We start from the raw sequence: 26,892 nt of genomic DNA, 5'->3' as shown, positions 1-26,892 counted from the left end.
CATGCACGGTGGATGGCCACGTCCGTTGCAGACACTAGCCGCCTCGTGCTCATGACACAAGCATTTAACTTTTGCCGAAATTTGTCGCTGCGTTTTTAGCTGTGTTGTTATTTTATCTTTCTGTTTTATATTCAATATATATTGGCATAGCCGTCACTGCAGTCAGTGCTTTTCTTTCCCCAAGTAACCGATCGCCATACAATCAGCTCTGTAATAGAAGTTAAGCCATCTGTAAGCTTAGCGCCGATTCTTCAAAACGTTTAAAGAACATTGAAATATCTTCGTAGTACATGTTTAATTATTCTATCCTTAACGACACTCCCAGTGAAGAATATAGATTATTTAAATGAAGTTAAAGTTTTATCTGTATAATTTAACAAACATATTTTGCTGCATTTCACCTTAAAATGATATTGTCATCATATGTAAATACTCGCTTTATAAAGTGGCTCAGGTTGTGAGATATTATAACTGTAGTGCAAGTTTACAGTGAGGTGATTGTACTTATAAGTACAAACCGTTCTACAAGGAGCAATTGATTGAGTGCATTTAAAGTTCTTGGGATTAAACTGTTTCTGAACCGCGAGGTCCGTACAGGAAAGGCTTTGAAACGTTTTGCCGTAGCAGAGACAGCGTGTGCTTAATGCCGTATACCGATATTTCTCTTTCCGATCAGCTGCTGCTGTGATTCACACTCAGATACAGTGATATAAATACCCCGAGTGGTGCAGTGAGAGAAATATGGAAAAAGATGATCCGCTGTGGCAACTCCTAATGGGAGGAGCTGAAAGAAGAAGAAGAAGAAGAAGAAGAAGGAGAAAAAGGAGAAGTGAGAGTAACAACGCTAAAGCAGTTATGGTATTTGGAATACTATGGCTGTTCCCTGGACCATTATATTGTTACGAGTTAATTACAATCAGATGCATTACACTAATAAACAATATGCGGTTAGTTTCTGTGTATTTATAAAGCCGCGTCATGAAAATAATGAGTAATCACACAAGAACTGTACCATTGCTTTGACGCTGGGTGCCGCCAGTTTGCAAAACCGAGCAGAGAACTTGCGTACGACAAGGCATGAGGTACCGTGGAAAAGTGCGTGGCTTTACGCCAAGTGTAGGTTTTATACATCGCGATTTGAACATGGAAAAGTTCTTACGCAACATTTTTGTGCGTACGCACCGTTTATACATGAGGCCCCAGGTTATTACTGGGCAACGTATGCATAGACTTTTACTAACTTGTACCAAGCCACTTAATATTAGCTAAACAATAGGTTATTCACATTTTTGGAGTTAACATTAAAATATTCAGTAAAAATCCCATGCAAACGTCGGAAGGTCCTGCAGCCTCCATATTGAGAGAAAACAGGATGGGATTTAAAGCCAGTCTTATAAAGCTATTGGAGAGCAGCATGAACCCCTGCAACCTCCAGATTTCATTACGTTAAATTGTTCCAGTTTCATTTTACATTCTGTTTGGTCTGTCATTAACTTAGTATGACAGGAAATATTTTTTGAGACTCTTGACATGCCAACTAGTTGCGATCTGAGAGCATGCTGGCTTCTTTACAGTGGTTTTCTACCACGTACAGGAGGACCTTCACGACCCAATTACCTGCCCAATAAAGCTGTCAAAATAAATGCCTATATCACTTTACCATTCTCCGCGACTTATGTGTTACTGCTGAAACCGACCTTGTCTGCCCTTCTAAAGGTTTGCTTCTGTTGTATTAGGTACAGTTTAATTTGTGCTTTTACAACCCAGTTTCCAGAACTCCTTTTCCCATATTGCTTTGTAAACCTGCTTTAATCTTGGCCTTCTGATCTACACCAGAAGAATGCCACTGCTCTGTAACATGAAAAAAAAAATCTTTATCAAATGCAAAGTGTTATCTGAAAGCATTTACATGTGCGCTCTGCACCTCAGTCCACATTTGTCTTGGTGTCAATGTTTGCAAACGATTTAATGCCTGCTACTTTATCTTACCCTTGGGAATTTTGGCAAAGTTATGTGGGATATAAATTTATTAGTATCACATTTAATATTAATGCTGTCTTTCAGTGTAGCATTCCCACAGATTCATTACAATGACAGAATAAATACAAAAGGAATACCTACAGTTGTTTCCGTCAACAAGGTTTTATCATGGATGCCTTAGAATTGCACAGATGTATTAATGTACAAGCATTAAACGCACATAATGAACTTCATTAGTATCTGATTTCAAAATATGCCCAGCAGAATTTGTTTACTAACTTTAGCTGTAATGTTACTAAATGAAACAATTACCATTTTACAACTGGAACAACTGGATATCTCTTCCAACAAGTTTTTAACTTTTACTACATGTACTTTTCACAAATCAGTTAGCACTCCATTACAAGCTGTTCTGTGCTTTGTTAAATTATATATATATATATATATATATATATATATATATATATATATATATATATATATATATATATATATATATATATATATACACAAGTTTTCATTTTTATGGTACAATCTTACAATCAATTATTCAAATATGTATACTGCCTATTAAAATATAATCATGTTTGTCTCTTTAACTAATCCACTGCTCAAAGGTCCATTTAGAGGAGCGAGTCAGAAATTTTGGTTGTGAATGATCCAGTGGAATAGCATAATGCTTTTCAAGAGTTTAACACATATAAGCTATTACCATTAAAAGTACTAAACACGACTGTATTTTATTCAGTTTAACGGCACATTATTAAATAACACCCACTCCATCACTCTTCTCCTTGCAGCGAGACAAACGCTCAAATCTCGCCAAACAGCCTGTCCGAGTTCAGCATGGAGTCGCCAACACAAAAAAAAAAAAAAACGTCCTTTTTCCAAACATAATTCTGAGTTCTGGTTTGACAAGAAAATTCTTTTCAACCCCCGGAGTGAAGAAAAGAACGGGGGAAAAAAAAAGCTCCTAATTGTCATCATTTACAAAAATCAAGATAAAAAATGAGATATCACTTCAAGAAATATTGGCAGTAAAAAATCTTTCCAGAAGTGTTAAACGGGCTTTATGAAGAGCAGAAAAGTAATTGCAGTGAAACATTTTTGTTTCTTTATGAATTACATCTGGTTTTGTGTAATTCTGTCCAAAACCATTGACATGGAAAATATGTGCCCTCCTGAAAACTGCCCATTATTTTTTTTACACTCACAATAAAAAGTCTGATGTCTTGAATTTATTCTAAATGTTAATAAATCAGATGTTCTTCCCTAAATGATGAAAGATGAAGGTGTGGACCTGAAAATGATCTCACACTTATATTGTTAGCACATAAAATAGGCTATAAAATCAAAACATAATGAATCAAGCTGCAAATAAAAAAGAAGGTTCAATCTTAACTCATGAATTTTATTATATTATGAATAGTCACTGATTCTGTTACAGATTTGCCTATAATGTTTAGCATTCAGAAACTTTTTCCCATCTTCTCTTTAAATTTTTCAATATCTAAGCCAAGAGTGTTGCTTTGCTTCAGAAGTATTACTTTAATAAACTCAATTATTATAGCATACAGCCTAAGTTAAATAACTTCAAATACACTTTGAGCATGAAAAAACGCTTGAATAATTTTACATTACACACACACACGACTTAATTTGTGAACCATGTTTACAACATTTTGTATATTAGAAATTCAAAACCTCCTGACTTGTGAGTTTTGTGGTATTCTGAAACTATCGGCATCTAAATGAAAATTTAAAACATCGACAAATGATGCGGTCCCATCTAAACTCTAAAGTTTCGCCGTCGTCTTATTAAATCGATCAAAGCGCATTTGTAATATTTCAAGTGATTTGACGGAGACGGTGTTAGGCCTAAATGCGTGACCGTATTTACTTCCCCAGACATACGCATAAAGGGAGCGGTCCATTCGCATGCCCTCGTGATCTGCAGTTCCTTACACTAGTGGTGCATGTTAGTGCAGTCCCATGCAAGTCGTCAGTGGTTGCACCCCGTGGGACTGAAAGACAAATTAAAGCGGCGGAAAAAGAGACATCACGAAACTAGGCCTAGGCATGGAAATCACGAATTACAGTATAAATGATCAAAATTTAATAAAACAGTTGCCTGCAATTTAAAAAAAAAATGTCCGATCGATGAGCAAATCAGTAAATAGGATTAACGTTTTAACAAAACACATATGTAATTTAGGCTCCGTGAACGCTGACAGGCGCTATAGAGGATTTAAATCCTTTGATGTCTTGACGATTAAAAAGTGTCCACTGAAAACTCACCCGAGCTGACCTTTTTTCAGTTCCATGGGTATTAGGAGCTCAGCTTTGCGGTCGGTTAAACGGTGCTAGATGGAGAAATGCCAGGAGCACGAAATGTGCTAACTGCGCCTCGAATTGTCACCTTTTTCACCTCATCTCAGCTCTGAACGGATCTGTTGTCTGCATATCTCTGGAGAAAAGTCTGGACAGAAAATGTCAGATTCTGCCTCGGGACTAAGGTTTAAATCCTAGACATTGTTTCTATTACTGTGCATAAACAGGGGAGTGAAAATAGCCCTTCTAGTTTACTTTTGAAATGTGCAAGAATTTGCTTCTCAAGCCTTTTTTTGATTTCACGCCTCTCTTTTGCGTTAAGTCCTGCGGCGCTTTCTACTGTAGTTTCCTTCCACCTTGAACGCATACCGTTAAAGCTTGATGGTGCAATTACTGTCGCTTGGTTGGCTGCCGGACCCCCCAACTTAAAATTCACTTAGAAAGGGAGCGGTAAATGTGAGCCACATTCGCGCCCCAGCAGCCAGAACCGCTGGAATGAAACTGCAGTATTTAGAATAAGCTCCTGGCAGGTTTGCCGTATGGATAGCTTACAGAAAGAGGTTGAGCAGATGAGGTCTACATGCAAGCATGCAGTATGTTGCAAAATGAACACGGACAAGCCCTTTAAGGTGCACGCCACTCGATCAGGCGAGGTCGATGATCAACTTGTAGGCTTCGGGGAACATCACGCCAGCAAAGTCTTTATTTGTTTGATCACCCCATCCATGTTGAGGGCTTTTAAAAACTCTTTACTAGTTCTGCGATCTGTTTCTCATTGTCTTATTTAACTTACCGTTCATATTACAGGATGGGGTAATGTGATACTTTTCTTTTATGCATTTACAAGCTTGCAATTGTGTTGTCTCCATCAATAAATTTATAATTGATGGGAGAAAACGTATGCAAGACTCTGTAGGGGATAAAGGTGGAATGTTTACATGTACTTTTAAGACAAAATCTATCATTGTAAAGTGATTTTTGTTTTAATAAATTAACTATTGAAAATGCAAATGAAAGGTGCTTATTGTTTTTAAACGAAATACAAGCGATGTAAACTCGATGTAGATATTTAAAAATACAGTATATTACAATTGACAGGAGACAATCTGCATTCTCGCTGAGTGCATGAGGCTCACCACGAGGACAGAAAATGTTTACATGTTTACTGGGAATTGTTCTGTATGTTGGTAGTAACATAAAGTGAATGGGAATACAGAATACACATAGATACAATTAGTAGGGAATCCTTGTGAACAGCAGACGTAATTTAGTTAAAATCAAACTTGGTCAAATCGTCAGAGATGCAAGGGAAAAAATGACATACAGGATTACAGGATATTTTTTTTTTCCTTCTACCGTCAGGCTGTTGTGTTAAACAATGGCATTTGAAGGTTGAAATATTACTTGAATTTAAATTTTATGCTGTAAGTGAAAAACACGTGCAGATCTTTGTGTGCACAAACCTGATATAAAAAGATCATCTGAGAGAAACGCAGTATCAGTATCGGTATCGGTATCATTAAAAGTTAAATGATGATCAACTCCTGAATCATGTTCTGAATTGTATGTACCTCCGCAATCTCCGATAGTAGAAAAAAGGAGCAAACAGAATACAGACTTGTTGTCATCAATAATAAGAATTAAAATTGTCTAAAGTAAATTCCGTCTTACCACATCAAGCCACCGTTTCGTTTGATGATAGCCACTGTCGAGTTTAACTCTTCAGCCTTTACGCAGAAGTCAATGTTTGAACTTTTCCTTGATATTTCTATGGCAAAAACGAGAAAACACTACTTAGCAAAAGTATTTGTTCCGAAAAAAGACCTGCATATTATTTAATAGGCATTTAACAATGCCGTTTTATATAAACGTGATTAATTTGTCTGTTTCATATGTACAGATATTTAAGTTCCAGTCTCAATTAACCATATTTTTGTAAAATTCCGATTTTTTCAGCTGAAACTTTATTCTCACAACTTACATGTTGTAAGTAGATTTGATTTTGTATTACTATTTGTACATTTTAATGCGGATGAAAATTAAATCATAGTTTAGTAAATGAAGCGGTGCTGACCGCATTTATATGTTGTATATTTTAAATTATGAAAAGTATTTTTTATAGCGGATATTTTCTATGCAATCTAATTATGTATTATTTAAATATCAAATACAACATGTAGATTTCCTCGCCATTTACGCATTAATTCTTTTCACCTTAATTAGAACATATACATCTAGTCCCGTACGAGACTTTCGCAGAGCTGGAGCCAGTTCCGGCGCCGTTGGACTCAAGGCAGGACCCAAAACTTACTAGCTAATCAATGCAGATGATGACAATACTTTATTAAAAGTATATTTGCATAGTTTGTTTCTGTGTTATTAAATATGATAACACTTAATGTGTACATATTAATAAAGTAGGTAACAGTGTATTTTAGTTATTACTCCTTTCATAGTATATCGGCAGACTTAAATCTTAATATGTTCACATTTATTTTTCTATACTTTTTTTTTTTACTATTCTTCCCAAAAGGAGGTGAAAGTGATAACAAAATTCAATGAAAGCCACATGAGGCCGACCGTAACATTTAATATATTATATATTAAAACACTGCTTTAATTTTTTAATATTATTATTCTTATAACTTTTTTTTTAAGTAATAGAAAAAAAATACTTTGGCTTTTGGAAAAATCTTAAAAGTTTCATTTAGATTGTTATAATATCGAGTTATGTTACCATCCGTCTGTGAGAGGTATGTATATATATTTTTGTTGATCCCGTATAGAATATATTTGGTGTAATAAAGGAAAACCTGGGCAGTTGACAGAACGCTCCTGTACACACACACACACACACACACACATATATATATATATATATATATATATATATATATATATATATATATATATATATATATATATATATATAATATAAGGTTCTGCTACTTTACAGATTTCACAATAACCTACAGGCTCTCTCAGTCCCATAGCCGCAGATTTTGCATTAAAAATGTTTGTCTCCCAAACACAACTCAGTTTTTCCGATTCCTTACAATCTGCAGTTCACCCCAAACAGGTACACTCTCTCGTCTCTTTGCTGTAATCTCACGGGTCTCCTAGACTTTTGTTGTGTGGACTCGGTCCTGTGCTCCAGTTCTCTTTCTCTGCCTGGATCATCGCTCTTTCTCATTTTAACATTCGCGGAGCACAACACCATTGCTGCCAAAAAATCAGAATTGCTTCCTAGCATCAATTTGCGAATATACGCGAATTTTAAGAAAGTGATACTATCCGTATCTCCGCTGTATGAATTGTTCACACAAACGTAGGGTATTTAGAAGGAAGGCCCCATCTATACACAGCACCAGCATGAAAGACGTCAATAAGTCGCGGGCAAAGTTGGAGCCGTCATGGATATATATATATATATTATTGCCCATAGCATTACTACTGTAGCATATACATTCTTCTTGAAGTAATTATTCACGTTTGAAATTGCTATATATCAAATCCAGCCTTGAACATCTGTCGTCCGTAACACAGATATCGCTTTGAAAATGCAGTTTTTAAATTGTGCAGGCTTTCTGTGTGATTGTTGGAAGACGAGCTTCTGTCATAATTAGTTCATCAGTTCATTATGCTCTTTTCAGCCCTGTCGATACAAAAGTCAGCCCCAGCCCATAACTTTAGTAATAAAATTAAGTTCCCCTCTTAGGATGTAATTGCAACCCTTACGTGTAAGAATGTAGGATACGCGGGCAAACCAGAGCTTCACGTCGATGTGCCAATACTCACGGGACGAATCGGGCCGCTCCGTGTCTCGCCGGATAGGACGGGGTTAAGAACTCTGTGATGTCAGCGCGCCTGTTATAAGACCTGGGCTGCGCCGCTGCCCAGCGACCCCTTCCTCCGCATCAAAGAGCACAGGGGGCTGCACTCCAGGACCCAAGCCCCACTCTGGTTCTCATGTGCTCTCCTGTGTCTTGTGCCGACTCGCCCTTCGCACAGATGCATTGGAGGCTCTTTGCACTTCTGCTCCTTAGGAACTGCGTCTACCCAGCGATTCCGACTACTCGAAAGCTGAACGGTGAGTACATCTACGGAGGTGGGATACTGGTCTGCCTACCTTCTTTGGGGAATGGAGGAATGAGATGGGAGGATGAAAGCTTCGAACTGTTTCCTCACCTGGACATGTCATTCATAGCACAGACTCTCGGTTACTGTCTTTTTGGATAGTTAACACTGATTTATATTAAAATGTACCTCTTTTTTGTACATAATGTTTGAATCAATGCTAATCTTTATTTCATACAGACAGTTATTTAACATCTGGTTTGTTGACTGCAAAGTGCGATCTTAAGAAGCAAATATTTCAGGGATGCGAATGTTCGATCCCTGGCCGAACTGCAGTGCGGAGGTCTTCGCTCCCAGCTTAAGTGTTTAGTGTAGTGTTTGACGTACCTTAAACAGAAGATAAGAATATGAATAAAGTGGAAAAGAAGAGCATATCCTAATAAAATAACATGAACGAATAATAACGGACATAATTAAGGTTAAAAGATCTCTGCGTTGGATAGAAGTTAAATAGCGCGAAGAATATTTAACTAGATTTCATTTTATGCAGACATTCGAGAAATCAGAGAAATTGGGATTTTTTTTTTTTTGCAGTGAATGCCTTTGTGTAACGTTCTTCGCTGACGTTTGGGTACGTGCGCAATACATTATATCATAAGATTTATCATAAGATATATCCTATTAAGAAATCATAAAGGCAAATAGACACAACAGAGACATCATTGGTGATGTTCAATGTTTGCACTGGAACCAAGTGCTGCTTTTCAGGATGATATCTTAAATGCAGCATGTACTAGATCTTGACTGTAATATTTCTTATTTTTGAGCTGCTGGTGGTGCCAGCAGGATTAATTTTCAGGCCCATTCTCCCTGCTTCTGCATGTGTTGTTCTCTTGGTTTCCCCCCAACATCCCAAAGACCTCTCCTGTTAGTTTAACTGGCAACTCTAAACTGCCTAGTATGAGAGAGTGTGGGGGTGTGTGAAGGTGCCCATTGATTGAACTGGATTGATATTTATTGAACTGTGTCTTAACACTCTTTTTATTTGGTAATGGTATATTTGCTTTTTTGAATTTTGATTTCTTAATAAAATGTTCATTGTAAAGGAAGACTATTATGTAAATTGAATGAGCGTCCTAATAGCAATCATTTGTTGAATATTGAACCTTTCTGTAATCAACAGACTTGTAAGGTGTTTTTCACATACAGAGTTTTATTACATTTTCTAACTCAAATATACAATTTAGAGACACCTGGTATGTTGTAAATATTTGTTTGGTAGTTTTTTTTTTTTTTTTTTACAATTTGAGGACAGACAGTTTAAGTGAGTTACTCAGTGTCACACTGCCAGTATGGGGTCCTCATGTTCTCCTTGTGTATTTTATCAGCCTTTTATGCATTTGTCCCACATCCTAGACGCTTGTTGGGTGACTTGGCATCTGTAACTTGGCTTAATGTACTGTGCAAGTTTGCTGTGTGACGGACTGGCATCCTATCCATGGTTGACTCAAGATTTGTGCCAAGTGTTGTTTTTGTTAGCATGCAAAGGAAATTGAGGAACAGGTGGTTTACAGGTTCTGTAAATTAAAAGATAGCAAAACCTTAAACATTGAGTTTTCAACAATATTTAAGCTCATCAAGAATTTTATAATCTGTAAAGGAACCTTTTGAGTGAAATGCAAGGCATTATGTTAGATGGGCAGAGGTTGAGGACACTTTGGAGTTCAGTGCTTTTGAATGGCCTCTGAATGTATTACGACCTCAATGTATTTTATGATTATTATTGTACCATTAATTGTTCATTTGCAGAGTTTTGAATGAGTAAAACAAAGTGCCAAGATGACGAGGTGCTGAAATTCATAACATAGCACAGCATAACACTTTCGGACCAGCTCAGAGCTGTTAGAACCTATGCAGACAGCAATGGATGCAAGGCAAAAACCAGTCCTAGAGAGGGAGAGCAAGATGTTTGCACACGTCTGCACATGACTGCCAATAAACTCAGCATGCATGTCTTTGGGGTGTAGGTAGAAAATCAGATCACCAGGAGAAAAACCTACTGAGACTTGGTTATGCAAGTGCCAGCTCCACGTGGCATAGTTTGGGATCGGAATCTTGGGTAATGGGTGCATGTGACAGCATTAGTGATTATTTCGCCACCAAGCTGCCTTCAAAAATTCATATATGAGTCCGAATAAACGTACGTTGACCTAATCGAGGGTGTTCGTAAGAAATGTAATAATTTAATTCATGAGGTAAAAGTTTACATAATAAACAAGAATAGTTGCATTAGATATTTGAAATTTTCAAATGTGTGCTTCAGTTTAAACATTTAAAGTCTACATAGTGTCGATTGTAATAGAAATTTGTCAATTTGGACCCTGTGATAGAAAGTCCGTAGAAGGGCTTGATCCCTAGTAAAGGATCAAAAATAACATATTTGTAATCACTGATCTTGAAATATCCTAAATGATAGCCCACATGTTTATGTTTAAAATCTAACATTTGTAACCTTCTGGGAGTGGCTGTTAGAGGGCTTGGACCACCGGTAAAAATTCCATATCAAAAATATCATATCTGTGACCAGCAACCTCAAAATAGCATAAAACAACACTCCACATACCTATATTACTGATCCCCATTTTTTCAATTTTTTGTAAGACGGAGTAATGTTGACGTTGATATTTCATTCGGGGTGAACTTCTGGGGTCAGTTAAGGTGGAATGCCCAACTTCAAGTTTCGGATCATTTTTGCAGAAGACACATATTGATTTACCTTTTTGTCATCAGGGTGTAATTTTTTCCACAAAATACAGCCGAAAAATAACATAAAAAGGAGGATTTTTCAGGTCTAGAGGGCCAGCAGTAATTGGAGAACTAAATAAAACTTGACGTTTTATAAGTAGATATCGAGCGAGTCAAACAGTATATCATGTAGGGGTTTTTGCGCGTACGCAGTGAGTCAGAATTGATATTAAAGCGTTCAGAAGTAATTCTTGTGAATGTATTTCATAAACTCTAATGCCTGTTGAATCCAATTCATTTTGCATGAAAGGCAGAGTCTATCCCAGCAGTAACAGGCGCAAGGCAGGACAGAACCTGATTGAAATTTTAACTGAGCCTAATTTAAAATGCTAAGTGGTCTTTTGGGTCCTGATGAGCCTTAACTGGGTTAAGTTGTAAGCAGCTGCAGTTGGGAGCTTTTTTGGATTGCAGCAGTCTGTCTCTGGATGTTCATTTTGTTTTGTAGCTGTTTATTTGATTTTGTCCAAAGACAGAAATAATGCCTGGGTCACTCTTAATCGAAGAGAATATTTAGCATGAGTGCGACCTCTTGCTTTACATTACATCTGTGTTAAATAAGATCTTGCAGGAGTAAGATCTCAAAATGTTAGTGTGTTGCTACAGTAAATTCTTATAATGAGAAAGAGTTACTGTTTTGCCATGTCACAAGTAAAAGTGGCCCCCTCAGCAGACTATGGATTTGTAACTATTTTTATTATATTCACTATACCTGATGATAATTTGATTTTATTTACCAATTTTACACTAAAATCAATAGTTCCCTGGTTGGTACAAGAGTACTTTAGTTTATAACTGCGTGGTAATTAGTAGTGGACTCTAATTTCCAGCAACCTTAAAATTGCATTAAATGCGATGCGTAAATAGATGCATGATTAATGTTCAAACTGTGTTTTAAGGCATGGATTAACCTTTTACTGCCAGTTAAGAAACCTACTTTCAGGCTCTGTTGAGGGACACTGGAGAGATAGCTGACATTTTGCTAGTTTAGTTTTGAGAAACAGGTGGTTAAATTATTCTCAATGAACTTCTAACAAAGACGGCTCATTTCATCCTCACACTGACACTCTGCTCACTAGACATTGCCAGCAGGTTCATTTAGTATTTTCATTTTGAATTTGTAAGGAGAGGCGTCGCTTGTCCTCTCCTAGAATGGGGAGTCAGAGCTTCTGTTGGTAGAACAGAGCTCAATGTAGTAACCCATCCTGGCTGGGATACTAAACACTCACCTACTTTAAAATCAACAGTTCATGCAACATAAATGTCTTTGTGATGTGTGGTAAATCTCACGGCAACATCGAAAAAAGCAGCAAACTCCATATAGACTCCGGCTGCTGGAAAAGTTAAAACTCAGAGGTTGCATCTCTAACCATTGCACCACTGTGTTGTCCATGTGATGCCATACTCGCAAAACTTTTCATGAATTGCGTGAGAGAGTAGACTTATGTGCGTAGCATACTGACCGCAGCCTACAGAGATGGCGCCACATACGACTCTTCCCCTCATTCCTTTCCAGTCTCGGATTCCTTTTGTGTGATGGCTGCTTGTCCTTCCCAAAACCCCTCTCAGATAGACAGATAATACTTTATTAAATAGGTCATAATGCAATAGTATATTTGATAAATGGGTGGGCCACCTAAAATTATCGCCCATTCTGTGTTTACTGTTGCCGACATAGACCCAGGCATCCCATAACCTTGAGCAGGTAAAAGAATGGGTAGACTGACATTTTAAAATTCCCAGCTTTGTATATTTGTGAGGTTAATTCTTGATGTGTGTTTTAGAACTTGCGTGAGAATACATTGCTGTGAGAGCCTTTGTGTTTTTCGTGTGCATGTGCCTGAGAAATTTTAAATTGCTCCACCTCATCAACAAGCATCATTTCCAATGACTTCATTTGATATCCTGCTGCTGGGAAATTTTCGAACAATTGACAGTAAAATCTTCATTTTACGATGTTGCTGGGAGACTTGCTGTAAATAAAATAGACAGATGCATCTGAAAGGGAATTGCAGTAAGAATGCAGACCAGCCCGAGGCGATGTTCTCAACTAAAAGTAGCGTGCTGCCGGGCTCACTTTTCTTTCTCATTTTGTGTCTATAATATCAAGTGAAAGAGTAACACGATGGCAGTGTTCATGTAATGCTTTCTAGCATGTTGCACTTGTTCTGTAGCACAAACTCTATAAACTCTCAATTTGGATTTGTATAGATATATTTTGAATGGGTATTGTTTGATGGGGTTGGTATTGGCTTCAGTTTTTTAGGATAGAGGAGATGGCATCATGCAGAGAGAGAGGGAGAGGGAAACAGCCAAGTTACTCAGTGTTAGTTGACAGGAGTCGTAGGAAGATGATTAATGAAACAACTGCTAAGGTTAGATCAGAATTAAAGTGCCTGCATTATGGATAGGCCAAGATGGACTGGAAGAAAGCATGCAAGTTACCCTCAAAATGACAAAAAACTAAAAAGTTACTTTGAACACTTAGTGTTTCTTTCAGTAAAGGAGTGACCAATGGTGAAGTTCCATCAGTGTTTGCTCATCACCAAAGGATAGACTCTCTTATTATGAACTGGAGAGTCACAAAGCACAGTAGAATTCCAAAAATATTCACTATGTCCACTAGAGGGGGTATAACCATTAGAACCCAGCTAGTCACTCAAATGAAAACAAAGGATCTTCATTAATACAAATATAGATATTTTTTAAATAATAAAAGTTTAACAAGATACTCCAAAGAGAACAAAACCACAGAAGGCAATGCCTTCACAATAGGCGATCCCCAAAAAATCACAGTCATAATCAGGGCTGTGGAGTCGGACTCGGATTTGGAGTCAAGGAGTCGGAGACAATTTTGGGTACCTGGAGTCGGGATCGGGGTCAACAAAAATGTACAGACTCCGACTCCTAATAAATTTAATTTGTAATGAAAAAATACAGCAAGTTCAAATGTCCCTTTTCACAAATAATAGTTATAATTAAGTACTTCTCTGATGTAAGAATAAAACCCAGTGCCTAGTTGTGTTACTACTAGTGTGAAGTTCAGATGAGCTATTATACAACCTGACATTCACATATTGTAATCTGGATTATGGTACATTACAAAAAGTGTTTTTATTTTATTTCAGATATGACGTGTTTAACAAGTTCATTTAAGTGTAAAAAAGTATAATGATGTAGGTGGAGGTGTGTGCCATGGCCTGATGTGTTTTCTTGTCTTTTGTTTAAACTGGCCAATACGGTAGAGAGTCAGCTTCCTAGCCAGTACTTCTGTGGTTAAATGATGTGTATGTTGCCTTCCTTCAATCAACATAGAAAATACATTAGCATATTAAATACAGAGGAGTCAGAGTCGGGGAGTCGAAGTCAGAGACAGAAGTACCAGAAACTAAGGAGTCGAAGTCGAAGGATTTATCTACCGACTCTACAGCCCTGGTCATAATATGAATTCCTAGAGACAAAGTAAAAAAGCAAAATGGTCACAAATATTCAGAAGATAAATTAAAAAAACAAAGCAATAGACACAAAGAACTTAACCATGAGTGCATTCAATTAACAGCAAGGAATTGTGGGTTTTCCTTAGCCTTTATCGAGCTATTGGCAGTAACCTGACCTGATGGGCAGGTGGCCCAAATTCTTGGGGGACTACCCACAACACAGAAGGAACACAACAGAATACACAGTGAGAAATAGAAACTAAATCAACACCGTTAACATAAAATTTGGACAAAATTAACATAAAAACAGCGTTTGAACCATAGCTAGGGATGAAACACAACATCTGTTGTCTGATCTAAAAACATTGAAAAATAGATAAGGGAGAAACTGATTTTGTGTTTTTGGAGGTGAGTATGTGGGGAAGCCACTCCTCTGGATAGATAAATACAAAATGCTGTGGAAGTTTAGCCCAGTGTGGTTGTGGAGTTTGTAGCATGACTGGCTGTTTTGATACTGTCAAATTTCTTCTATTAATTAGACTCAGAGGTTTTTTTTGTGCCCACGATGTATGTAAATTGACTAGTTATTGGATAAAATGTGGTAGAAGTTTTGTCAAACCTTTGGGCAAACAAGGAATTAAACTGTATGTAGCTTCAGTGGACCGCCTTCATTTTCTGTTTGGATAGTCGTTCAGTTACTAGATCATTTGCAGATTTCTTTAGATGCTTCACACGCCAATACATGGCGTCTCTCATTTGTGCGGCAGGGGCAGAAACATTTTTGGCGATGTCTCCTCTCCACAGAAACAGGAGAATAAAAAGGCTTACCAACAAATGTTTTCTGATCTTTCGTGAGGAATGCTGTTTTGAAACTTGACTTCAGGGTTTTTAACGGCATCTACTACTTCATCGAAAAAATAAAAATTCAGAGCCTGTCGTACAGCCCGCCAAAGTTCCTTGAAATTCCATCTTCCAGGATGCCAATCCATCATATATACCCAGTCATTTTTTTGCATGAAGTTCAGCTCAGTTTAGGAAAAACATGCAAACTCCACACCGAGTTCAATCTGATTAAGTGTTTGGCCAAGTACTGTAAGCTAGCGCAATTTTCACAATTCTCTTGACAAATGAAAAAAACTTATTTTTCCTTTCCAATAGTTAGAGATGTGTGTTTGAAGTACAAGCTGAAAGGTTACATAAGGGAAAACAAAGGGTATTTAACTGAGCTGAAAGAAGTACCTATTGCATAATATATTGTCTAAAAAGTGGGGTGGACACGGAATATTTATATTTCTCAGCACAAATTCAGCACAGTAAATTACTAGATGAACAAGTATTTGATGTCATCACAAAAAATATTCCTGATAAACTGTTCAATTGACGCCACTGTCAAATTCATTCCAAACATGATGCCTGTCTTGTTTCTCTCTTAAGAGTATATGTACCACAAGTAAAATATTTTGCTTGTGTCGCCTAAAATCATTTTAAAGTCAGTTACCAACAGATCTGGTCTCAAATTTGTCCTGCACTCCAGGACTAAGTACACACAGTAGCAACCTTCTGGTGATTCACTCGTCTAACTGTCAGACACAGCATTTTGTTTTGCAGCTGAAAGAAAGCTTGAGAGTGGCGGCCTGGTAGCGGATATGTTTCAACTAAATCTGAACATTTTTCCAAGAGACCGTGCAAGTGAAATCCTTCTGTTTGACAGTGGAGCCGCAGTGTTTTCTTACGCTTCGGGAGCTACCATGATAAACACTGATGGAGCAGGGAACAGGGCATGTTAGTAATGTTAAAAGTAAATCATTCTTCATGGTTATTTCAGGACGTTTGGCATATAAGACAAAGCCCAGGGCCATTTGTGTCGACCCTGTTCTTTTTTTTTTTTTATGGTGAATTGAGGCCATTTGCTTTCCCAGTGCCTGCTTGTACGCAGATGGGCATTTCATAGCAGCATTTGCTTATATTTCAATAATGGATGTATGACTATATATGTATGAGGTGCTTATTTTTGTTAATTAAGCAATTGGCTTAAGATACACTTTGTTTTGTGCTGTTGCATCATAATGTCAAGGTTATGGGTTTGATTCCTAGACTGGTCAGTAAAGACTGCACACAATGCTCTTAGGTTTCTCACCAGGTACTCGCCAGGTACTCCCATTGCCTCCCTCATCCCACAATCATGCACTTTAGGCTAACTAGTGATTTGCCTGTTATAAGTGATTTTGCGTGTGTGTGAAAATTATTCTGGTTTCTGATCAGAGGTAGACTGCCTGAACACCTGTTCCTCCAACACCAGATGATGTAGGAAGTTTATTCAGAAAATGAATAGATGATGGCAACACATTTGATGTTTTTTACTTTTGTTCTATTGAATACTATTCTATTCTATTGAATACTCGCTTCGCTTATACACCCCCTCCCCACCCTGAACGCACACTAAGGAGATGCGGTCGGATCAGCTGCTGTGTTGCTGCTGCTGCTGCCAAGCTATGTGTTCTGCCTGTCGCGGTGCGTGGCAATCATTTAAAAGCCTGTACAGCAGCTGTCCTTTTGTCTCACTGCCTTGTCTCGCCGTTAAAGAGTCTCTTGCGGGACGTTAGAGTCTCTTATGGGACGTCAAAGTGTCTATCTGAGAAGATCACGTCTTGACCCAAGATTTTTTTATGATAATAAAGAGATATGCAGTTTTCGATTCAGTAAAGTGTCTTATGGTGCTGCGTGCCATTAATGCTACAGTACACAAAAAAGACTGATCCTTTAGCATCTGAAATGACCCGTACGTTTATAAAAAAGAAAATTCAATCAACCCTAACCCTAACCCTAATATAGAAAAGCCAATTAGAAAAAGAACACCATTGTACTAGGACATCCATGTGTGCCAACTGTCTCGTTCCAGTTTGGGATGGCCATAGGGTGAATTTCTTCATTGATGTGCCTCATGAAAACGTTTGTTTGAAGACATATGGAAAATTAAAAAGAAAGTCATTGGGAATTGATTCAAGTCTTCATTGGGAGGTTACTGGTGTGATGACGTGTGGTTTGGGCTGCAAGTGAGGTGAATGCTGACACCCCTTTAGCTGTTAGGGTATCGCAAACCTATTGGAAGGTCTTATTATGATTGTGTTTGTTTTGTGTGTGTGAGCTGTAACATCTACTAAATGAACTTAAAATGGATTCCTTTAGTTTTATTCACCAACTGGACTGAATTATTTCTACTGTGAGACGGTGACAGGGTGGCACCCTTTTGGTTATGCAAAGAGAAAGAGACTAGGCAAGGGGAGCCTTGTAAGCCATCAGTCAAATATTTCACTTTACTTCACTTAAATTATCTTAAACATAAATCTATTAGCTGCAAACCCTAAATATGTTTTGTTAAATGCCAGACTGTTTTCTTTTAATTGTTTTTATAATTGTAGGCTCGTTTGTGCCAGTGATGTTATATTGGCCTTATTTCATTCATTTGTTTTGAATGTCTAATGGGTGAATTGCTAAAAGGAGATTGGCTCTGTTTCCTCTCAGCTGTGGGTAACTTTTGAGATGTTTGTACTGAAGTCAAAGCACCAGGAGGCCAAGTGGGTCCTGACACGCAGGAGGAAACCACATTTGCAGCAGAAGCAAATTCGTACAAGTGAAGGACTGCCAGGCACGTGTTGGCATTCCTCAGAGCAATGGGGCAAACAGCATTACTGACCTGTCATGGGCAGGTTGCCTCAAATTCTTTTTAATCTTTTTGTAATGTGTTATATGAGAAGATGTGTTGCGTTAACTGCATTATTGTGCCACATTCACTGAATTATCATGTGTAAGTTCAAGTTTGTATTTATTAAAATACCTCATAACTGTGTGTGCTCTGAAAGTTGCTATACAAATACAATGAATAATTTATTAAATTAGTTTGCTAAATGAGTTTCAAAAGTCCAAACATATTAGTATTTTATTGATTGTTCCCCTTGCTTTCATACCGATAGGCCAAGAAATATTGGCTGTCAATTTTTTGTTTAAACCCTTATTTGTTTCTTGAGTGGGGTGTCATCTAGTTGGTTGTTTGTATTTTCTCTGTTTGTTCAACCTGTTCAACACATTGTCACATCTAATATATTGCTGCAATCCTATTTAGGGCTAGTTCTCCTTTGTACCTGTTACAACTGCAAAAGAATAAGTAAGTAAACGAGTTCAGACTGGAATAATGCCATGAAAGCATAAATATCAAAATAACCAAATTAATAAATCTTCTGACTTCCCAGGCTCTGATTAACAGATGCAAGTCCTTGAATAGGTGATGTTGTGTCTATAGCAGTTGTCCAACTCAACCGAACGGCAACGTACTTTTTTTTCTGACCCTGAATAGCTTCTCTGAGAAGTACCTGGCTACTCTTCTCCCGACTACAAGCTCAGTGGCCTCCTGCTGAGTGCCCTGTCTAAGCCCCAGCCTATAAAGTAGTTTTGGGGTCCTCTCAGAAATATACAGTCTTGCCTATGAATGAGAGACACCAGGTCATTGCTCTCTCATGTGGAATCTGCTTTTCCTGCAAGCCCACAGCAGTTAGTCTATACCAGGCGTCTCCAACACGTTGCTCGCGAGCTACCAGTAGATTGCAACCCCTTTCCAAGTACCTTGCCAAAGGGTTAATGAATCCTACATAAATTTGAAAACCTGATTAGTCAAATTAGGGGTGAGCGATCTTTCCAAAAAATCATATCACGATCCTTTTAACACAAAATAAAGATCCACAATCTGAATTTCAAAGTTATCTTTTCAATGTGGCATACGCTTAAGAGAATATCCGGACTCAAACTCATCAAGACCCAAGTAACACTTTATTTTAAATATCAAACAAAGTTGAATTCAATTGTTGCTAGCTAAGCAGAGTTAAGGAACACGCCCCGAAGCTGGAGAGTGAGTGAGGAAGGGTCCCCCCCAAACCTCCCCCAACCCTCGGCCGGCTGCGTGCTTCTTGGTTAGGATCCAGTAAATTGTACCGCAAGCGAACTCTGATACATTGCGAAATGAGAGAAGTCGCAATATCAACCAGAATGTTCAAGCAAATTCTAAAAAAAAAACCCGATCTAAATTCGTTAAGTAGTTCTCTTGTGAAAAAGCGGACAGACTGACAGACAGACATTGGATTTTATTTATTATATATTAGTAAACCTTCAAAATAATGTGCAGTTAAAGTCTCAACAGCATTCTCAGCATTTCTGGAGCTTAGCAGAGCCAGATAACTATAAGAATCTTCACCAAGCAGCTCTGAAAATGTCTGCTTTGTTTGGGTCTCCATACCTCTGAGTCTGACATGAATGTCATGAAATCAAAGTTCAGAACAAGACTGACAGACAAACATTTAAAGGACTCGATAAGAGTAAACCTAAGTGGCTCCACTCCACCAGACACCTGCCTCTCTTGTTGACTCCATGCAGTGCCAGTCACCTGACTAACTAAAAAACACATCACACATGCAACTGGACATGTGAATAAAGGGACACAGTGACATGGAACAAAATGACAAATGAATAAGTCAAATCTGTGTATTTGGAATCGCATTGTTTTGTTTTGACAGCATTTGTGTTTTAATTCAATAGTGTGAGATACACTAGAAAATGCACACAGACATACAAAATGCACTTGCAGGTGAACTAAATATTTTTTGTGATGTTTTAATGCAAAACGTGAGTTGTGGACACCAACATTTTGTAAATGTTCAGGAAAAAAAAAGCTTATTCAGTTTGTTTGGGTTGAAATAAGCGATGAGAATAAACGTTAGAAAACGAGGAGCTCTCTGCCATTTTCATTTTGTAAAAGTAGCTCTCAGGGGAAAAAAGGTTAGAGATCCCTGATCTGTAGTATATAGCAGGGTCTTCAGTACAATGTAACACTACCTACTTGCCACAGCTGGCTTGATCCTCACAGTCTTTTCAGAAATACTGTTAATTTTTTTTCTTTGATGTATTTTTAGAAGAAAAAAGTTATCATTAATTGTAAATTACCTTTGTAATCACTCTTATATACAGTCTGTTACTTATAATGGCCTTAAAGTTAATGAAATGCTGATTAAATAATGAGTTCCCAATACACAAATATGTTTATTAAAATGGAATTTATCTTTGCAGTGTTTGGTGGCCTTTCTGTGATGGCTCAGACGTAAACCTCGGTATCTTAAAAAATCTGATCTGTTGACTAAGGTGTCCGCACAGGCAGCTGTCTTTGTCAGTCTCATTCCTTGCTTAAACACATATTTTCCTGGATAATTAGAATGTTCCCCTTGTAAATTTAATGCACCACTAGAAGTTTAGTACAGTTAATTTTATGTTTTAGAGTAACTGTCCAGATGCAGAATTTATATTCACGTCATGCTTTTCAGTAGCGTTGTGCTAGGTCTTCTGCATATTACAGCTTGTTATTTTACTTCATAACAATGTTCGGAAGTGTGTTCTTGTATAGTAAATTGTCAACGACATCTTATTCCATTCACAAGGGTTAACTTACACCACAGCCATACTTTAACGTATGAAATGGTACATTCCTACAGTTCAATTCTGTTCCATTTGTTGTTATGTGAATGATTTATAGATTTGGCCTCAAAGCCCCAAGAGTTTAGGCCATATAAACTACAAGCAAAAATGTCTGCTTTTACCGCTGAACAAAATTAGACATCCATTCTCAATTCATGCATAGTAGTTTTTCTGGTAAGCATAATTTAGCACACACATTATACCGTACTGGATTATGCACTTATGATAATAGATGGATTTATGTCATAAGGCCTGAAATGACTAACAGGTTTACCTTTTGTTTTTCTCCAAAGCAAGCTAAACTGGTTAATGCACTAATGAATATACCTGCCTTAACCAGGAAGGGGCAAATCAACATGGCTCTCCCCCAGTCTAAGTGCCTGATGGAGTGGGTCCATAGTTGATGCCCACTGAATCCCTATACTATTGCTCTGTTATATTGGTTACACTCTTTAGTCCAAACCCCATATCCAGCAAAACACCTCCCATAATGCAAATTGAGGTCAGCAATAGAGTTGGGGGGACAGTCCTGCCCATAGCAAGGATCTTCTGTTCTGATCCAAACAGCTGTTTTCAAGGCTAAGCGTTGTTTAAATGGGACATCAAATCTTTATTACCAGTTTATTGGATTTTTTTTTTTTGCTGTTGACATGCCTAACAAAATTATGTATGGTTGGCCAAAACATCCATTTAAACTGTCATTGTGCTTGTAAAAATGCCACATGTTCTGCTTTGTGCAAGTGTGGTTTTATCGATAATTATTTAATAATGAGAGCACGAAAATGAGGACAGTGATGGTGAGAGGCCTGACATTCCTGGGTATGATTAAGTGAGGGTAGGCAATACTAGGGTGGTGTGGTCAGTAGTACGCCTATTTTTCAGCTGTAGGTACTTAAACTTCCAATCTGTTAATTTCCTTTGTATAGTGTGCAAGTTCTTCCCACATCCTAAAGGTGTGTGTTATGTTAATTTTGAATAGAATTAGCAGTACAGTATATCATACTGACTAATATACTGGACCTTAAATGACAAGGTTGCTGGTTTACTTCAGACTGTAAGTGTCTGTGTAAAGAATATCTGTGAACATTTGCCATGTGTTCTGATGTTGCAACCTACAATAATAGCTGACCGCTGGGAGTGGATATTAGTGTGCATCCTGCCCAGAGTTTGTTTCTCGTCTTGTTATGATACTATGTTCCTTCTTCCTGTGACCTTGTGCTAGATTAAATGGATACAAAATAAAAATAGTCAATAAAGGAGCCACATGTAGAAAACCACCATGAAAGATCATTTTTTGAAATGTGGGCCAATCTTGTTTTAGATTTTTAATTTGTCCAAAGACTATTTTAACAATCTTAACGTGAAAAGGCTTGCAAAGGACTGCAATATTGTTGTGACTATAAGTTAAATAGCAGCCAGTGTTCAATACATAGACTAATGCAAATGTAGTTCTGGTAGTCATAAGAAAGGCAAGCGTGTATCCAGCAGGGGGCACTAGCTCCCTAGTTGGAATAAGTTCTTTTTGTAATTGCGCCATTTTAAGTAACATGAAACTATAAGGATATAATGTAAAAAAGGCGATATCCCTCCCATAGTGATACAGCGGTAAGAAATCACATAAGAGAAAATAACAGCTTTCTTTAATGACGATTTACGCGGCATAACAGACAAAAGGAAGCCAATGGCAAAACGATTACCGTAGTGGGAGTTCGATGTATACAGTCCGCCATTTTTGTTGCTGCACTGGAAGGATGAAGTAATCTTCCATCCATCCGTCGGCTTCCTCTCATCTGTAATGCAGCGTAAATCGTCATTAAAGAAAGCAAAGTTATTTTCTCTTATGTGATTTCTTACCGCCGTATCACTATGGGAGGGATATCACCTTTTTACATTATATTTATATAGTTTCGGATTACTTCAAATGCCACAATTACAAAAGAACTTATTCCAACCAGCTGGATAGAAAGCATTACTCTTGTAATGAAAGAAATAAATATTACACATAACATTCTATCTAATGTAATTTAGTGTCACAGGAAAGTGCGGGGACAACCCTGGGCAGAGTTGACATCCTCTTATTTAGAATGACCAATTGCCCTAACACACGTATTTGGGAAGTAAAATATTTTTCTATGAAAGAAAAACATGATTTAAGCAAATGGTCAAAGAGGGAAGTATTTCTATATTTATACCAGTAAGACAACGAGAAAGAAACAGAGAGAAATGTATTTAAAAATGAAAGTTTCAAGCACTTTGTGCAAAAATGTCCCTTTTAACTGATCTTCATCCAAGCAATATGAGATACAGATCTGCACAGCTATGAGACCGAAGTGCAGCAGCTTTAAATTGTCCAGACAAGGAAATACATGGCTCAGTATTACAAATAATAAAAGCAGTGAATGGCTGGGGCACAAAGTGGCCATCAGACTCACGTTCATCACTGCTTTCAGTGCTGATGCTCTGTCTTGGTGGGTGGTGATTTAGGGGCGCTCATGGAACACTGATTTGATCAAAACAGTGCTTTTCAAACTGATAAGATTTTTTTCCGAGGAGTAAGGCAAATCACTTTTAAAAGGAAAAAAAAAAAAAATTGGCTCAGACATATGTAGTTCCCGTAAAATGAAATGTATTTTATTATAACAGTGAGAGCACTTCATACATGTATCCAGACACAAAAAATATCAACCAAAACTGTGTCACATGTCAATGGAACAATAAAATAGGTGATAAAATAAGAATGCTAAAGGGGAACATTTTTTTTAAAACTTCTTCCTTACCAAATCCAAGTGCTCTCTAGCAGATTTTGGTGTCCCTGAACGTCTCACTCTGTTATTCCTTTATTATAATGTTCTGTTATTATAGTGATATTTTGAATGATGACTTTCTTCAAATACATTTTTGAGATCAGGATATGCAATGGCTGTTCACAGGTGGCATTTACATTTAATGCACCAACAGGATAAGTGTCCTGCTCAGGATCACACAGTTAGGAAGAAATATGAATTGAAACGGCAAACGCCAGTACATTTTAGCTTGTATAGTTTCTTACCCTGTTGCAAATCTACCTGTGCAAATCAATCAGTCCTAATGTTTCTGCATATAGTTCCTATTAAATAAATGATCATTACATTAACAGTAAAATCTGCAAATGTGAATTTCCATTCAATCTCAGCCCTGTCTGGTATTAAAAGTGGCTAATGGTCACACAGTGCTTCAAGGAAGCAATTTAAGCTGTGAACTCTTTTGGGTTTCGTGCCCTACTGCTCTGCCTCTTGCCTTGATGTGTGACACAGTATCAATACATTCATTTTACAATACAAATTAAAACTGTTACAGAAAAAGTGAATCTTCTTTTCTCCCTGATGTGTATGTGTGTGTTAGCTTAACTGGTCACTCCATATTGGCACCTGTCACTTGCAACACAACAGACTGACTGGTATTCCGTTGCTAAATGCTGTTCAGATAGACTTCCTGTGACTCAGAACTGAGTTAAGCACATTAGAGTATGCCATGTTTCATAATGGTAACTGTTGTCATAAGTTAAAGCAGTAAGAGCAACGAAAAAGAAAATTTGAGGCAGTTGTTTGCTTAGTCTCTTATTATATATGATGCCTTTGTGGTGGACACCACCACCACCAGTAGAGCACAGCTTATCTTTAGTGCAAGAGCAGGCTAATTTACAGTATTCACGGGTTTGCATTGAGGTTTCAAATTCAGCTCTACCTTATGTTGCCTTTAATGAATGTTTAAAAGAAAAATGTAAGTCACATGGTCTCCAATAGGCATTAAGTAGGAAAAATAACATTATTCTTAAAAACAAGAATGTCATAACAGTCTTTTGGCATGCTTTCAGCCTCAGCATTATGAAAGTTCTGGTCTTTATTACAAGGCTTAATTTTCCAGACTCTTCTCAAATGTTACTTTTCTTTGTCTTTAATTACTAGACTTTTAAAGCTTCTTTTAGTAAACTTTACATCCTGCCAAAAAAGGGCCATAGAGTGTGTGCATACTGTGTAATATATTGGTAAGCTATATGCGTCTAACAATGTTGCTAGAAGTCTGAGGTACACCATCACCTGCAGAGCAAACGTTTGCCATTCTGTTCAGTTTTCTCCAAGCTTTATCCCTACAACAACTTTTCCCATTTCACTTTTCATATCTCATTAATAGCTAACATTATGTTCTTATACATGAAAGATATTTACCAGTTGACAAGGACAAGGGGAAAGGTGGCATGAGACATGGTTTGTGCTGTGCAGGGTGCAGAGGGAACAAAAGACGTTTCCTGCATTTCAAACACAAAGCACCACTTTGTTCCATCGTGGGTAGGCAGGACCTTAAAGTGATGGTCACTAGAGGTTGTCTCCTGAAAACTGTCTTGCTGAAACAGCAAAGAGATAAGGGGTAGGGCAATGGTAGTAGTCCAGAGCAAGGCCTGATAGACAGATGCTAACAGATGTACCCTATTGCCCAGTACCAAGAGTAAACAGGTAGAGAAACTGCCATCGAGATACAGTAATCTAGTGATTTCTGACATAGATACGTATGCTCCACTATGACCTGGCAGCTTTGGACTGCTATAGTACACTTCTGACGTTGCAAGGAATTCTGGGACTTGGTGCAGTCAGTCACAATCAAATTGGTTTTACTCTCAATGAACACTTTGTAGAGGTCACTCAACCTAACCTGCAAACCTCTGAGACCAAAGCCTGGGATGAGCATGTGAAGTAGCTGGAGGAACCAATTTGGGTTGCAAAAAGTATCCAGGCTGGGATTTGAACCCAGTCCCCCTGTGGAATTGTGCCATTGTGGAACCAGACTAGTAAAGGCCACCCAATTAGGGTATTATTTAGAGCGCCTAGTATTGTTTGAAGTAGCCAGATGCACCGTGAGGGTTTGTTGGTTTGGCTTATCTCTGCATTTTATAACAAAGTTTGGCCAGCGTTCTTTCATGCTCACTATTCTCCTTTTGTGATATACTACACTTGTCTGTGCACACCTTCCAATGAGGGCTTCACATCTTGACTGCTTTTGCTTCTTCTTTCAAAGATTTAATTTGCTTTTTGTTATTTTTTAATTTGTTTTAATTTTTTGCTCTTTTTGTTGCTGCAAAACCTAATAACCACTTCCTTGGTTTTGCTAATGTTAAGTTGCAGACAACTCTCATCCCCTTTATCAGCACACCCCATAAGTGCATTATCATTTGAGAATGTCTGCAAGTGACATGACCTGGTGTTATATTTGTATTCAGAGGTGTAAAGAGTGAAGAGAAAAGGAAACAGGCCTGGTCCTTTTGGTGCTCCAGTGTTCCTCACATCAACATCAGAGACAACGCATTTGAGTTTCACAAACTGTGGTCTGCCTGACAGATAGTCCATTATCCAGGACACCATAGGCTTGTCCACCTACATATCTCTGAGTTTACCCCTTAACAGGGATTGCTGGATGGTACTGAAGGCGCTCTAGAGAAATCAAAAAACAGCCTTGTGGATCACAGATCATTAATTGTATCCTCCACTTCAATCTGTCTCATAGGAAAATTGCAGTGGGTCCAGGTGGTCTGCCACAAGAGGACTCATATAGTCCAAGACTAGTCTCTCAAAGATCTTCATGATGTGAGACGTAAATGCCACTGGTCTGAAGTCATTAGAGGAAGAGGCGCCTGCCTTCTTTGTCACAGGAACAACGCAGGATGTTTTCCACTGAATCGTTAGGGACAAATTGAACCGGTGACAGTGGACACCACAAAGTT

At 37.8% G+C, this 26,892-nt stretch overlaps 1 protein-coding gene and 1 long non-coding RNA gene across 3 annotated transcripts in view; one reads left to right on the top strand and one right to left on the bottom strand.

The window, feature by feature from the left end:
• Positions 1-8,188, bottom strand: part of LOC120515110 — a 70,624-nt gene extending 62,436 nt beyond the window's left edge. For both annotated transcript variants that reach the window (XR_005630589.1, XR_005630590.1), the window contains exons 1-2: positions 8,110-8,188; positions 5,983-6,079 (exon numbers count right to left, since the gene is read on the bottom strand). This is a non-coding gene — a long non-coding RNA (uncharacterized LOC120515110). The remainder of the gene's footprint in view (positions 1-5,982; positions 6,080-8,109) is intronic.
• The window catches only part of rspo4 (R-spondin 4), a 144,908-nt gene continuing 126,200 nt past the window's right edge, over positions 8,185-26,892 (top strand). Inside the window, exon 1 of the mRNA XM_039735840.1 lies at positions 8,185-8,401. Within this exon, the coding sequence (XP_039591774.1) occupies positions 8,281-8,401 (121 nt within the window). The 5' untranslated portion in view covers positions 8,185-8,280. The remainder of the gene's footprint in view (positions 8,402-26,892) is intronic.

This window comes from Polypterus senegalus, chromosome 14, assembly GCF_016835505.1.
Source record: "Polypterus senegalus isolate Bchr_013 chromosome 14, ASM1683550v1, whole genome shotgun sequence".
NCBI lineage: Eukaryota > Metazoa > Chordata > Cladistia > Polypteriformes > Polypteridae > Polypterus > Polypterus senegalus.
This window is presented reverse-complemented; position numbering and strand designations above follow the sequence as displayed.